Source organism: Cibotium barometz, chromosome 11, assembly GCF_041138505.1.
Source record: "Cibotium barometz isolate CiBa-2024 chromosome 11, ASM4113850v1, whole genome shotgun sequence".
Classification (NCBI taxonomy): Eukaryota; Viridiplantae; Streptophyta; class Polypodiopsida; order Cyatheales; family Cibotiaceae; genus Cibotium; species Cibotium barometz.
The window spans coordinates 20,913,267-20,927,599 of NC_141056.1; the positions used below are offsets into that span (position 1 = coordinate 20,913,267).

The 14,333-nt window shown below is 38.5% G+C and overlaps 1 protein-coding gene across 1 annotated transcript; it reads right to left on the bottom strand.

Annotated features, from left to right (window-relative positions):
- Positions 1-8,913: 8,913 nt before the first annotated feature.
- LOC147633887 (uncharacterized) lies at positions 8,914-11,765 on the bottom strand. The gene is made up of 2 exons (XM_086804505.1): positions 11,643-11,765; positions 8,914-11,516 (listed from the first exon to the last, which is right to left on the bottom strand). The coding sequence occupies exons 1-2, from the start codon at positions 11,712-11,714 to the stop codon at positions 9,963-9,965; spliced, it is 1,626 nt and encodes a 541-aa protein (XP_086660631.1). The 5' UTR covers positions 11,715-11,765; the 3' UTR covers positions 8,914-9,962.
- Between the last annotated feature and the right edge of the window lie 2,568 nt (positions 11,766-14,333).

Genomic DNA, 14,333 nt, shown 5'->3' on the forward strand with positions numbered 1-14,333 from the left:
GAATTGGAATTTGGAGGCTTGAAAAGACATACGAAGAAGAACAGGTCAACCCACTAGTTTTATATAATTTTGACCCATCAAAGATTCTTAAGTCATTGTTGGCCTATTTGTTTAATGGAAGAAAAGAACCATTCAAGTACTTGACCACCATTAAGCCCAAATTGTATGATGCCTTAGGGGTGTTTCGTGTATCGTAGCTTGCTCGATTCATATAAAGACGCATCGGTATAATGCATGTCTACAATAACACTTTTAGATTGGGGCCCAAGTATCCATGACTTTACCACATCATTCAAATGGCTAGTTTTATAATGTGGCATGCCCAATCACACCCAAGCATATGATGAAAGTGGCTAACAACCTCTAGCGGTGACACCCTCCCTAAATCATGCAAACCATCCTATGGAAGTTAATGGCAGGTCCTCTTGATGTCTCTTTCTTTGCTACATGTGATCTATAACACTCTGCACAAGCAAATGGCTTGTGAGGCTAACAACCTCTAGCAGCAACACCCAAGCATATGATGAAAGTGGCTAACAACCTCTAGCGGCAACACCCTCCCCAAATCATGCAAACCATCTTATGGAAGTTAATGGCAGGTCCTCTTGATGCCTCTTTCTTTGCTACATGTGATCTATAACAGTCTGCACAAGCAAATAGCTTGTGAGGCTTAAATGCTTAATTCGCCCAAGAAATTAGATCGCCAATGGCATTAATATGGTCTGAAGCTCCTTAGACACCGCACTTACACTATATATTATAGCCTTAAGCTACATCCAAGCTTCAAAAACTAGCAGTAGCGATACTTATCTCATTAAAGGTCAACTATATTAATAGTGAAAATCCATAATATCATTTGGGTGAATTTTAAAGAGTTTAGCAACTTCATATTTGACGTCTCATGGTTTAAGTTACAATAGAGAGGTCTATAAATGTTTCAAGGTACAATGGAGAGGTCTATAAACTTTACGAAAGAAATGCAAACAATTCCTTATTAAAGGTCAATTATAATAATAGTGAAAATGCATAATACAAATGAAAAATTAATAAGCATAGATGTGGATGAGCTTTAGGCCATGGGAAGTAAACTAGAGCGCCAACCAGCACCCCAATCAATGTTTAACCAATCAAATTGACACAATAAAAACGTTATCACATCAATGAGGAGACCAAGGCTCTAGTACATTGGAAGACAAAGCTTCTAGAACATCATCGATATTGGCACTCATAAATATGTCAAGATTCTTCTCTACCTTAATCATTAGTACACAAGCTAGATATCATGTATCCAATTTATGTGTTAATCACCCTACATTGAATGTTATTGTGAGTATCCCTACCCCATATATTCTATACAATATGTCTTCCCAAAGCATGACGATGATGTATACACATATTAGGTAGAGAGTCCCACATGAGGATGTCATACACACTATCCTAGTGTTCGACTAACTAGCAGCATGTGTTCCATGCCGCAAAGATCTTACACCAGGAAATGCATATGAATCCTTCTATGAGGTCTCTTCATGATTTTCACAAGTAAGAGACGATTGGCAACTTCATACAATGCGTACAACACTCTCCAACATCTTACTCCTCGATCATGAAGGAGATAGTCTCTACTTATTTAGATTGAGTCCATTATTTCCTAGAGTCTGATTTCTGGTTTTTCCCATTTTTAAAACTTTTTCAAATAGAATTTGGGATTCCTTTGGAAAGCACCTGTTTTCAAGACAACCTTGCCACCACTCGCTTCCCAGTGGTGTATCCAATTTCTACTTCGACCAGATCCATCGGCACAACCTAGACCCCATCTAATCCCTAGGTCTAGCTTGCCGCCCTATCACTAGGCCTATGGAGCCAGTGTGAATTCACACACCCACAATCAATATTCCTCATTTACACGGCAAACATTCCTTTTTACATTTAAACTTAAAGCTTTTATACATTAAAAAGTACAAAAAACATACATATTGAAAATCATACTATAAACTCTAGAACTAATAAATAAAAGTAATATCACATGTATCCATAAGTGTCTCCTAGCAGCATGCACCTGCTCCTCAAACCAAGAAGATATGCACCACTTAGACCAAGTACTCCAACTTGTGCTATTATCCAGTAAGAAGCCTACAAGTATCGCATCCCAAATCAGCAAAGAGCTGCTTTTGATGACCATATCTTTCGTAAGGCATGAGCATTCTAGGTTATCTTTGCACCAGAGTCTTGTGAACACGCATGTGCCTAGCCTAGACCTATCTAGCATAGTACACATCGGAGCTGTCTCTATCCTCACACTAGACGTGCCAGGAGCACACCCACACTTGCTGAGTTGGATCAAGGTCTTAGACGATTGTCTTCACGATAGGACTCACCACTTGGATGACATTCGCTTAGCATTGTATTAATTTGTAAGGTGCCTTCATAAGTTTCGCTAAGTATTTCAATAATTCCACTAAGTATTTTACAAACAGTATCCATACAATTATCAAACATGATCAAGAAACCATGCATTACGCATGCATTGTGAAACATGGTAAACTATTACAAGTTCCGATGAGATAATCTCAGTCCTCCATTGAATCTCCGAACTTGTTTCCCGATCTAATAATCTTATTCCAAAACTTCAGGGTCCTTTGAGTAAGCAGATGAATCCATCCTTCCCTTAAGATGTGGAGTCTCTAAGGGTCAACTTATTCGATCCTTTAATTTCTCAATTTCCAAGCCTATCCTTTAGTTAGATTGATAATATCAGGTTTCCAAAGGACACATACTCTTAGTTTAGACTAAAAACACTTTCCTTAAGGTCAAGGCATTGCAACTCCACTCATCCTTTTTAGAGTCATAACTAAACTTTAAGTCATACACCTAGCCTTATATTAAGATTTTGGTCATAGCACGAGTATCTCAGATAAACTTACTACTTTAAGTAGTTTTTCCAAGGTAAAAATTTAAGGTTTCTTCTTCTCTTTTTTATAAGGTTACTCTTAGCCATATAAGAGTTTCATCTAAATTTAAGATAGGTCGTATTCATGTTTCAACCAAGTACCTTTTTTTCTTGAATCATCTCATGTATGATTTAAGCCTTTATCAAATCTTAATTTTAGCTCTTCCTTGATTTGATGTAGTCAAACTACTATTCTAGTTTAGACCTCCTGTGGCCTTAATTTACTGGACCTCTAGTTGTCTTCTCTCTAATTTTTCCCTTCTCTCTCTCTAGATTTCATCAGGAATGCTACTTCTTTGTACGATTTCATCAGGAATTTCCTTTCATCAACACTTGTTCTAAATTTAGACCCTCAATGACACTTCTACACTTAATCTCCCTAAGAGAAAACCCCACTAGTAATGGCATCCTCTCTCTACAACTAACTATATTTTTCTAGGGTTAGAGTCATATTTATTGGAGAGTTTATGGAAATTTGACCAGTTATTAGCACTTCTTAAGGGTTTCAATAAGGAAGACCCTTAACTTATAAGGTATCTCATACGGTGTAATGTTAGCACATATGTGCACATAAATGTAGCCTTCTTAAGGGTTTCAACAAGGAAGACCCTTAACTTAGAAGGTATCCAATACATTGTACTGTTAGCACATATGTGCATATAAATGTACACTTCATTTTCTCAACCCAATTCTTTGTCCTTAAACACTAGCTCTAAGAATTTTTCTAACTTTGATTAAGGTTTTAAATCTAGCTATGATTATATGCCACTATGGTTCAAGACATCCTAGTCAAAAATTGCCAACCCTAGACTAAGATTCAATGTTCATTTTTTCGCATATTCTAAACTTTAAGGGTCATATTCTAAGGTCAAATCCCACTTATAAAGTGCTAATCTCAAATAAAACTTAAGGGTGGCTACTTATTTAATTATAAAAAGGTTAACTTATAGCTATGTGTTACAATAATTAATTTATTAATTGTTGGGTGATCCAACAAGTGAAAAGAATACCTTGGTTTAAATTGATTGTGAATGAATCTAATCAACAGTAACACGTATGAGACGTGCCCAAGCTAAGTTGATTGTGAGTGAATCCGATCAATAGTAACGTGTGAGACGTGTGGTGTGAGTTCGATTGTGAGTGAATTTGATCAACTCTATGAATACGTGCGATGCATACAAAGGCATTGTGAGTGAATCCAATGTGGGAGTGAATCTAATTAATTATGCAAAGGCATTGTGAGTGAATCCAATGTGGAAGTGAATCCAATTAATTATGTGAAGACATTGTGAGTGAATCCAATATGCGGGAGTGAATTCGATTAATTATGTGTGATGCATGGTAGTGAATTTAGATATTGATTTCCACTTATCAGTATTATTTTTGTGAGTGATTCCAAAGTAATTTTGATCTAATATTAAAACTCTCCTTCCTCCCCTCTTTCACACACTGCAAATCTTGCAAAACTTGCCCCCTCTTTTTTATTGCCATTAAAACCCTCCCATCCTTCTTACACATCCATAAAAACCACTATCCCCCTTCTTATAAACTCATTAATAGCCCCCATCCTTCTTACACACTCATAAACACCCCCTCCCCTTCCTTTTTACGAAAAAAATCCAAAAAAACACACATCCATAAAACCACCATCCCCCTTCTTAAAAACTCATTAATAGCCCCCATCCTTCTTACACACTCATAAACGCCCCCTCCCCTCCCTTAAATTACAAAAAAAATCCAAAAAAACTAAACACCCCTCTAACTTTTAAAAACTAACTTTTCTCTTTTTTTAAAAGCTTTTTTGTGTTTATTCCCCATCTCACTGAGACTCTTTGTGTTTATTCTCCTCCTTTTTACTAACCCGCCCTTAAACCTCCTTTGTTTGATTCTTTTTTTTTTAAAGCAAAAAAGTAGAATAAGGAAAAGAGAAAATAGTCAAAAAATTCATGAGTAGCGTTAAGTAAAGAAGGGGAGCTATCGCGGGGTGGCAGAGGATGAAGAAAAGTAGAAAGCAAAGAGAGGTAGTGGGTGATGTAGCAGAGTGTAGCCTAGAGAGGAGGCATAGCAAAGAAAGAGAGAGGTGGCCGTACTAGTGTTGCTCAACAAACAATAAGTAAGGAGGGGAGGTGTCTGGTAGTATAACTTTACAGAAACTGGAGGGGGACGGCAAGCTATAGCCATGTGGAATATATGAAGGGATATTCTTTTTAAATAACAAAATAAAAATCTCCCCTCCTCAAATGTTTACAAGAGTTCCCCCCACCCCCCAAAAAAAGCATTAAAGTCTTCTTTTAAAAAAATACCCCTTTTTATAGCCATTAAACACTTTCCTCCCCCCCTCTCACACACTTCAAATCTTGCAAAACTTTCCCTATCTTTTTTTATTACCATTAAAGCCTCTCCGCCTCTCCTCTTACACATTCATAAAAGCACCATCCCCCTTCTTACAAACTCATTGACAACCCCCATCCTTCTTACACACTCATAAACACCCCCCCTTTCTTTCTCTAAATTCACAAAAAATTCCCCCTTAAACTTCTATTTTTTTAAAAACTAACCCCCTCCCTTTTTACAAAGAAATATAAAAAGTAATAAGTATATATATATATATATATATATATATATATATATTATAACTAACCGCCCCTTCTAACTAACTCCCTTACCCCTTTCCCTATAACTTTTTTAAACTAACTTTTCTCCTTTTTATTATATTTTAAATTTTTGTGTTTATTTCCCATTTCACTAACATTTTTGTGTTTATTCTCCTTCTTGTAACTCTTTTGTTTTATTTTCTAAATTTTTAAAAGTAAACAAAAAAGCAGAATAAGAAAAAGTGAATTTTTAAAAATTCAAACTCCAAAAAAGAAGGAAAGAGGAGTTTATTTTTACACACCTAAACCCTATCTTTTTACGTGTTTTCATGCCTTAATTTACTCCACATGCATCTTTTTGCATCATGGCATGTCCATTAATGCACATTCTTGACACCATTCCACCACCATGTGAGTGTTTCAACGCCATGAGCGTCATGCACTTACTTAGGTGGTACAAGGATTGATGGGGTGTTTTTTCATTCATGGGAGGATTTAGCTTATGTTATGATGAGCAAGCCATGGTCATCTCACTATGAGATGATGTACCAACATTCCTTGCATTTTATGGCATTCCACATATTTTTATATTGCAAGGTCATGTGGGTTTTTTCCACGCACATCTTCGCATTGACTTATTTTGTTTTAAGCCTTGCATCATCCCATCACTCGAGGTCATGCAGGTTTTAATAGTGTCACACATCGGCTACTAGTATCACTTTGATCACATCATGGTGCATAGAGCTCCACATGCCCCCTATGGCCCAACCATCGAGCTTTGTATCGACACATCTTGAGCCCTAAGAGGAGCTTCCCTTACCGGGGCTCCTTGCATTGCCCCATTGCTCAAGGTCATATGGGTTTTAATAGTGTCACACACATCTGCTATATCCGCATCACTTGGACCACATCATGGTGCATCATGAGGAGCTCCATATGCCCCCTATGGCCTCACTATGAAGCTTTGTATTGATACATCTTGAGCCCTAGCTAGGATGGTTTCTCACGTGTGATTTTAATGAAGAAATTCATGATGACTAAGAATAGTACATTTAATGGTGAAAGATGAAGTTAGTAAGAGTTTTTAGAGATGAGAAGTGGCTTTTTTGATAGTTCTCGATTCTAGCGTGAATAACCAATTAGGGTTTTTCATAGGCATTAATACCAGAGATGTTAAAAATTATATAATGAAATCATTAGAAATACCTTCTAGAGCATTTGCTCTTTCATTTAAGATTGCTGAACCAGTCTGGTGTCTCAAGGGTGTGAAAACCAGGTTGGTTTTGTTATGGAAATGTGAGTTGTGGAATTCTTTGATATTTTATGTGGTATTTATGGTATGCTCATTTGCCGCACGGTTGTGACTGGCTACGCGCGAGAGCGTGGAGCAATGGTGGTTGCATCATGATGGGCAGATAAACGAGATTTAATGTGTCTTGTGTTTTTTGGTGAGAAGATCAGTGCACGGAGTAGCGTGGGTGTGATGGATTTTGGTTGGTGCGCGGCCGTCAGGTTTTGGTATGCGCCGATGGTCGCCGCCCATAGTTTCATTTAATTAAATTGCTACAATTTGAATGTAAATAGCCAAGCTTGGAGACCAAGTTACTTTTTGATATTAATAGCCCAAAGTGGAATGTATCAAGCTATCTTGAGCACTTGCTTTTTGCTAATATATAAATACATGCATGAGGAAGTGTGCTCACTCATGCACGGGGGAGATTTAACCCATTCTTTTGTTGTGCATATCTTGCTTTTTATGCTCGTCTTGTTTATTTTCCAAGTTTATGCTATGGTGATGGAGGTTAATTTATAACATTGGTATCAAAGCTCAGATTCTATTGGCTAGCTTGTCACATCGTACAAAGCCTTCTCATGCCCATGCATACTCAGCCACATCTCATCATGGAGGTCAATTGATGGAGTCGTCATTTTCCTCTACCCTCAAGACGAAGCTATTAACCAGTGGTCTTTCTTCCTTGAAATTTGTGGAAGCTTTCTATTGACTGAACATTTCTTCTATCAAGCTTCTTGGAACCCAGGGTTTTCCATCATCTATATGCTATTGCTTCAGCTTGAGAACCAGGTTTCGGCCTTAATATCTATATATAGCCTATATCCACCGTTTCCCACACAATAATATCCATATATCAAACATCAAAAAACCTTTATTTTAATACTCTTTGAAAAGCCTTATTTTAATTTATAAAGAAGAGCTTCTTCTTTGTAAACCTGCGCCATGCTAAAGAGAGAGAGAGCTGTTTCAATTTGCCTCATCCTCCTCCTAGCCTTGCCAAAATCCTCTTCCGACTTCATAAACGCATTCAAGGGCTCACCCTCTATCCATCAAGCACCCTTGTTGAGGGGTTTCAAGAACGCGGGGAGCAAAAACCACCTTCTAAACCCACCTTTTGCATAAACTTACGGTTTTCTTGATTTCTCTACCTCTTCACACAATCGACTTTCATGGATTCAATCATCCTTGGCTATAGCTTCTCAAACCACCCTTCAAACCTGCTGTAGCTCCAGCCAGGCCGGAAATTTGACTCCCTATGCTAGGCATCATAAAAATTTTAATGACACCTTAGCAACCTATACTAGGCATCAAATGACGCCTTCGGGAACCTAGACGGGCTTCGAGTCACTTTCGATTACGTACACAATTCTCGATTCTAAATTTGAGCTATCAGAAAAAGAATATGTAAAGAGAACATGCTTGAGACTACGTGCCTTGAATTAATGTGCCAACAATGTAAATAATGGACTGCAGATAACTATATCAATGCACGCATTGAATTTCTTTCATTGCTTAGTAGCATACATTATGTGGCACATCCATTCCTGCTAAAGGGGAATGGAAAGGTGTTGGTATTATGAGCAACGATGCCTAAGCATGAACATAACAACTACGATGGACAGAATTGTATTAGAGTTCAAGAGCAGAAGCATCGAATTTGAAAGTTTTGTGCCTTTAAACCCATGATGAACTTAGCGACCATTTTCTAGTAATACAAATTTCATCTCGCACCTGTTTAGAGATGAAACAAGGAATTTAGCACGAGCGTGTAACAACCTCGAGCAAGGAGAGATGCATCCAGGAATACGATAAGGTAGTCGGACAGCTGAGCTGCACCAGCCAGCAGAGAAGCAGTTGTAATGCCATTAGTTGAGAAGGTCAGTTACCACCAAACAGGACAGCCAGTTTCACACACCTTTCCAATAGCAGCTACTGTATTTCCTACAGCATCCAGGGCATCAGTTCGCTCATGATTTCTGTGGCTCATTCCTGCCATTTTCGCGATGCCATCGACATTATCACTACTAGGTCCATAGGCCCAAAAAACACCAGCACAACAGCTCTCAAACCTGCAAAAACAAACCAGTACAACAGCTCGCAAAACAATTAATAATCTTGCCAAGAGGCAAAAGCATAAACATGCTGACAATAAAAGAAACAACAACAAATGTGTCGAAATCCAACAAATTAGTGAAAATCTTGCCAAGCTTTTCATTATGAAAATATCGAGTTTGAGCCAAGAGGTATAGAACAACAGATTGGCTGAAGCAATTACTTTTTCCAAGATGTTTTCAATGCTGTCCAACAAATCATCAAACCATCAACAACTAAAATACGAATTGCAAAGACCAGCATACTTATGCAAAATGATCATAATCCATCACATACTCTCCTTGCTTTCATATCTTTCCACATGTCATGAACACATGCCCAATCCACATCATTGACATCTGGTCCAAGAAGTGAAATTCTCATCAATGCCTCAAGAGTCTTTACATCTAAACATTGGCGTTGATATGTCTTAATGACATTTTGCTTAGAGAATCCTCGCTCACATGAAACTGATGAGGCTGGTATCACCAACATGATTTGCCAGAGCTTCATCATGTTTGGATACGTGTTTTGCCATTCCATATTGGTAGAAAAGACATGCCAAGCATCCATCATATTCATACCCTCACAACCATAATACAACACATCTGTAAATGACAATAACTCATTCTTGCAAGCCTGCTTATCCACAAGAAACCCTCCAAATCTGTTCAACAATTCATCAAGCCATTTGGTTACCTTCTCCTCCCTTTCTGAAGTATCACGCGGCCTTTTTGCATCACGAGGATAATATTGTGGGCTAAACAACTTCACAGCATTGAACAAAAATACATCTGGAAATCTTTCATTTATGCAATCAATGACCTTTTGCACAAAAACTCTTCGCAAGATCAACACAAGTCATTACATCACCTGCAAAGGGATCTAAGGCAATCCCTTTTTTATCCTTACCTAGAATTCTCACATAAGAAAGCGCATGTGCATATATTTTTCCCTCCTCATTTACATGTTGCAAAATTCCACTTTCGGTGTCAGACATGAACTTCTTGAGGTACAGACTACCTTTTCCAAACTCTTACAGCAAAAACTTTCTCCTCAACGAAGCTATACATACATCAATGCATGTACTAATGGAAGACATGTCAACAATATCTGCCTGGAATTGCTGGCTCAACATGTTCATGTCATGCAAAACATCGGCAAGCATGTGAATGCAAAAAACAATCTTATATGTTTTCAGCTTTGCATACCAATCAGGTGCACCTTCTTGCCAAACGCTAAGAATTGTAGGCATCAGCTGTGTCAATCTAATCATGACATTACCTCTTGCTAACCATCTTACATCATGTATTTGAAGCACCTCAAGAGCTTGCAGATTCATCTCCTTAAGCAAATCTTGAAACTTTGAATGTCGTATGCTAGAAGCAGCTATCCAAGAATAAACCTTGTTAGCAACCTTATCAATATATGAAAGACAACGAAAATGTTTTGCTGCATCTGCAACAGCAAGAGCTTCCCTATGTGCAATACAATGAATGCTTGTAAGATGGGGAATATCACGCTTCAACTTTGCTACCAAACCTTCATTACAACCAAGCATGGAGCTATCGCCATCAGTAGCAATGCCCACCATGCAATGCTTCTCAAGTCCAAATTCAGCCAACACTTTACTCAATTCATCATACTTGGTTTGTGCACAACCATCAGATACAGGAAGCAGACGTGCAAACTCTATTTTGCTCAATCCCTTTCCATTCAATGGTATAAAGCAAAAATATACAATCAAATGTTTCTCCATACCTTTGTCTGTTGATTCATCTAGTGTAACACCATAAAAAGGACTCTGTAGCAATTCAGCAAGATGACGATTTTTTATGTATTCAGAAATGCAAAACATGAAGTCTTTTCCGGCTACTCTATTTGTGTAAGAAGAGTAGTCATTTCGTTTAGGCATGCTTTCCAAACCCAAGGCATAAGCAAGGTCGCATAGTTTCTCATACTTCCTCAAGGCCAGGTCTTCTCTTGCATTGAAGTATGCAAGTTTCATAACTGTTATTACTCTAGAGGTATTTCTACATGTCATCACTTCCATGTGTGCAGGCAATTGTACGCCACTCTCACTACGAAATCGTGATGCAGCCCATGCATGTGCTTTAGACTTTCTATGCTTTCTAATTGCACTCAACATAATCGTCTTGCAGCCATTACCTCTACCCCAAGGACCTTTTAGTTTGTACTGCTCACACCAAAGGCATTTCATAAACTCCTGTCTACCACGGACTATGTGCTTAAGAAAAGCATACTTACGTGTCCACTCTTGCCGAAACTTACGTATTGAACCTTTCTTCTCGGTTTGTGTTGCTTTGCTCTCTTCCGTGCCTATCGAAGTCGCATTGAGAGCTTCCTCTTGAGTGCTTTCTCCCAAAATCTCCAAATCTATACCAAGCTCATCCTCAAACTCCTTTACTTCTGGATCATCATACTCATCATCATCCTCAGAGTCTCCACTGGAACCAAATAGCTCCTCCATGACTTCTTCCGTTATCTTTTTCTTTTTCGGTCTCTCTACATTCATAATGTTATTCACTCTCTTGTTGCCAAAGAATTGCACAAGAGTAGGTTGAAACACCTGCAAATATTTTAACATTGTACATTAATGACCAACATAAAACCCAAATACTAATGATTAGCACAAAAGCATATCAAAATCAATCAACACAACTTGTCAACTAAAACTAATAGCATGTCAACTTACCTTTTCACATTTGCTGCTATTAGCCATGCCCTTGGATGTTGAGGGTGCACCAAAAGTAGTAGACACAAACATATTGGGAACTGCAAACAAGTAAGATGAGCCATCAATGTGCTTCCAATGTCTTTGTCTCTCTATCTCTCCACGCATACACATACACAGTGTAAAATATAAATAGCAAATGTAAATTTTCACACCTCAAAATTCAAATGCCAAATAGGCCAATGTGAGAACCCGCGGTCCTGCACTGTGCAGGCTGCAGTGCAGGCGGTGCTGCAGACTCCACGTACCCGCTAGACCTGCTCTGGACGTGCAGGCGGTGCTGCCTTTTCTTTTCTTTTTTTTGCTCCCGCAGATCTTCTATATTGCTTGAAAAGCATGCATATGTTCTCTTCTGCTTTCAGGCCTCGGCTCCCTTGAGTTCAAGAGCGGCGCGCGATACCTGCTGTTTTAGGACAATCACGGCTCACCTCGCTGCTTTCTCCCCAGTGCAGGATTATTGGAAGGTTGTGAACCCTAAACCGGTCGATTCCGGCTTGTTTGTGTCCGCCCAACTGTAATGGCCGCCCAACATGTTTGGGCCTTTCCTCTATATGTAGATCCTTAAAATAAGCAATGTATTCTTCTCCCTTGTGGAGATAATGGTTTTTTTTTATTTTACACTAAGTGCACATAAGTGCTAGTGCTCGCGTATGCACACCCATGCATGCATGTACCTCTACCAAAGGTTCTCTTTCTTTGTCATCTTAATGGATGACCATAGTATAGGTATGGTCTCACACACACACACACACACACACACACACATATGGGCATGCACACCTAATAAACATTTAGCATAGGATGGTATTCATATAATGATGGTATGCACAACTAATAATAAACACACAAATAGCATATGATGATATTCACAATGTGTATACATTAGACTTTATTTCATCCTTATCACATAAAATGATCCAAGTTGGTGGTATGTTTTTCATGTCTCTAAAGGAGCTTGAGGACATGCTAATGAGAGGACATGCCAAATGGGCCATTGCCAACCATTTCCAACTATGGATGATGAGGGCATCAACATGAATCAAGTCATCCATCTTCCATAGTATGAATGTGGAAATTTAAGACGAAGCCATTGAATACCTTTATGATCATCAACCTATACTAAAAAGAGAAATCCATAAAGTTAAGATCAATTTTTTAAACGTGGCTTAATCTTTTATTTTGCCTTTTTCTCAACTTCACTAGCACTATTTAATATTTGATAATCATGAAGTCTAAAATAGAATAAAACTAGTTTGATTTGCATAATAAGATGAAACAGAATTCAAATAAATGTTTTTTTGTCTAAAAAAATCCTTGCCATTCCTAAGAGCTACAATAATCCTTGCAATATCCATGGTAATAGTCTTTGCGTAAACCTTGTTATAAGCCTCAATATAACCCTTGCAATTTTTGAATGGTTTTTGCAAGGGTTTTTGCAAGGCTTGACATGTTTTATCCATGTTATTGGCTAAGTTTCCAAGAAGTCTTGCAATACTCCCTAAGTTTATGTGATTATTATATATATGTATATGTTATATACCCTTGACCCCTAAGGGTCAAAAATAGGGTGTCATTTGACACCTTAGCTCATCATCATCCTCAGAGTCTCCACTGGAACCAAATAGCTCCTCCATGACTTCTTCCGTTATCTTTTTCTTTTTCGGTCTCTCTACATTCATAATGTTATTCACTCTCTTGTTGCCAAAGAATTGCACAAGAGTAGGTTGAAACACCTGCAAATATTTTAACATTGTACATTAATGACCAACATAAAACCCAAATACTAATGATTAGCACAAAAGCATATCAAAATCAATCAACACAACTTGTCAACTAAAACTAATAGCATGTCAACTTACCTTTTCACATTTGCTGCTATTAGCCATGCCCTTGGATGTTGAGGGTGCACCAAAAGTAGTAGACACAAACATATTGGGAACTGCAAACAAGTAAGATGAGCCATCAATGTGCTTCCAATGTCTTTGTCTCTCTATCTCTCCACGCATACACATACACAGTGTAAAATATAAATAGCAAATGTAAATTTTCACACCTCAAAATTCAAATGCCAAATAGGCCAATGTGAGAACCCGCGGTCCTGCACTGTGCAGGCTGCAGTGCAGGCGGTGCTGCAGACTCCACGTACCCGCTAGACCTGCTCTGGACGTGCAGGCGGTGCTGCCTTTTCTTTTCTTTTTTTTGCTCCCGCAGATCTTCTATATTGCTTGAAAAGCATGCATATGTTCTCTTCTGCTTTCAGGCCTCGGCTCCCTTGAGTTCAAGAGCGGCGCGCGATACCTGCTGTTTTAGGACAATCACGGCTCACCTCGCTGCTTTCTCCCCAGTGCAGGATTATTGGAAGGTTGTGAACCCTAAACCGGTCGATTCCGGCTTGTTTGTGTCCGCCCAACTGTAATGGCCGCCCAACATGTTTGGGCCTTTCCTCTATATGTAGATCCTTAAAATAAGCAATGTATTCTTCTCCCTTGTGGAGATAATGGTTTTTTTTTATTTTACACTAAGTGCACATAAGTGCTAGTGCTCGCGTATGCACACCCATGCATGCATGTACCTCTACCAAAGGTTCTCTTTCTTTGTCATCTTAATGGATGACCATAGTATAGGTATGGTCTCACACACACACACACACAC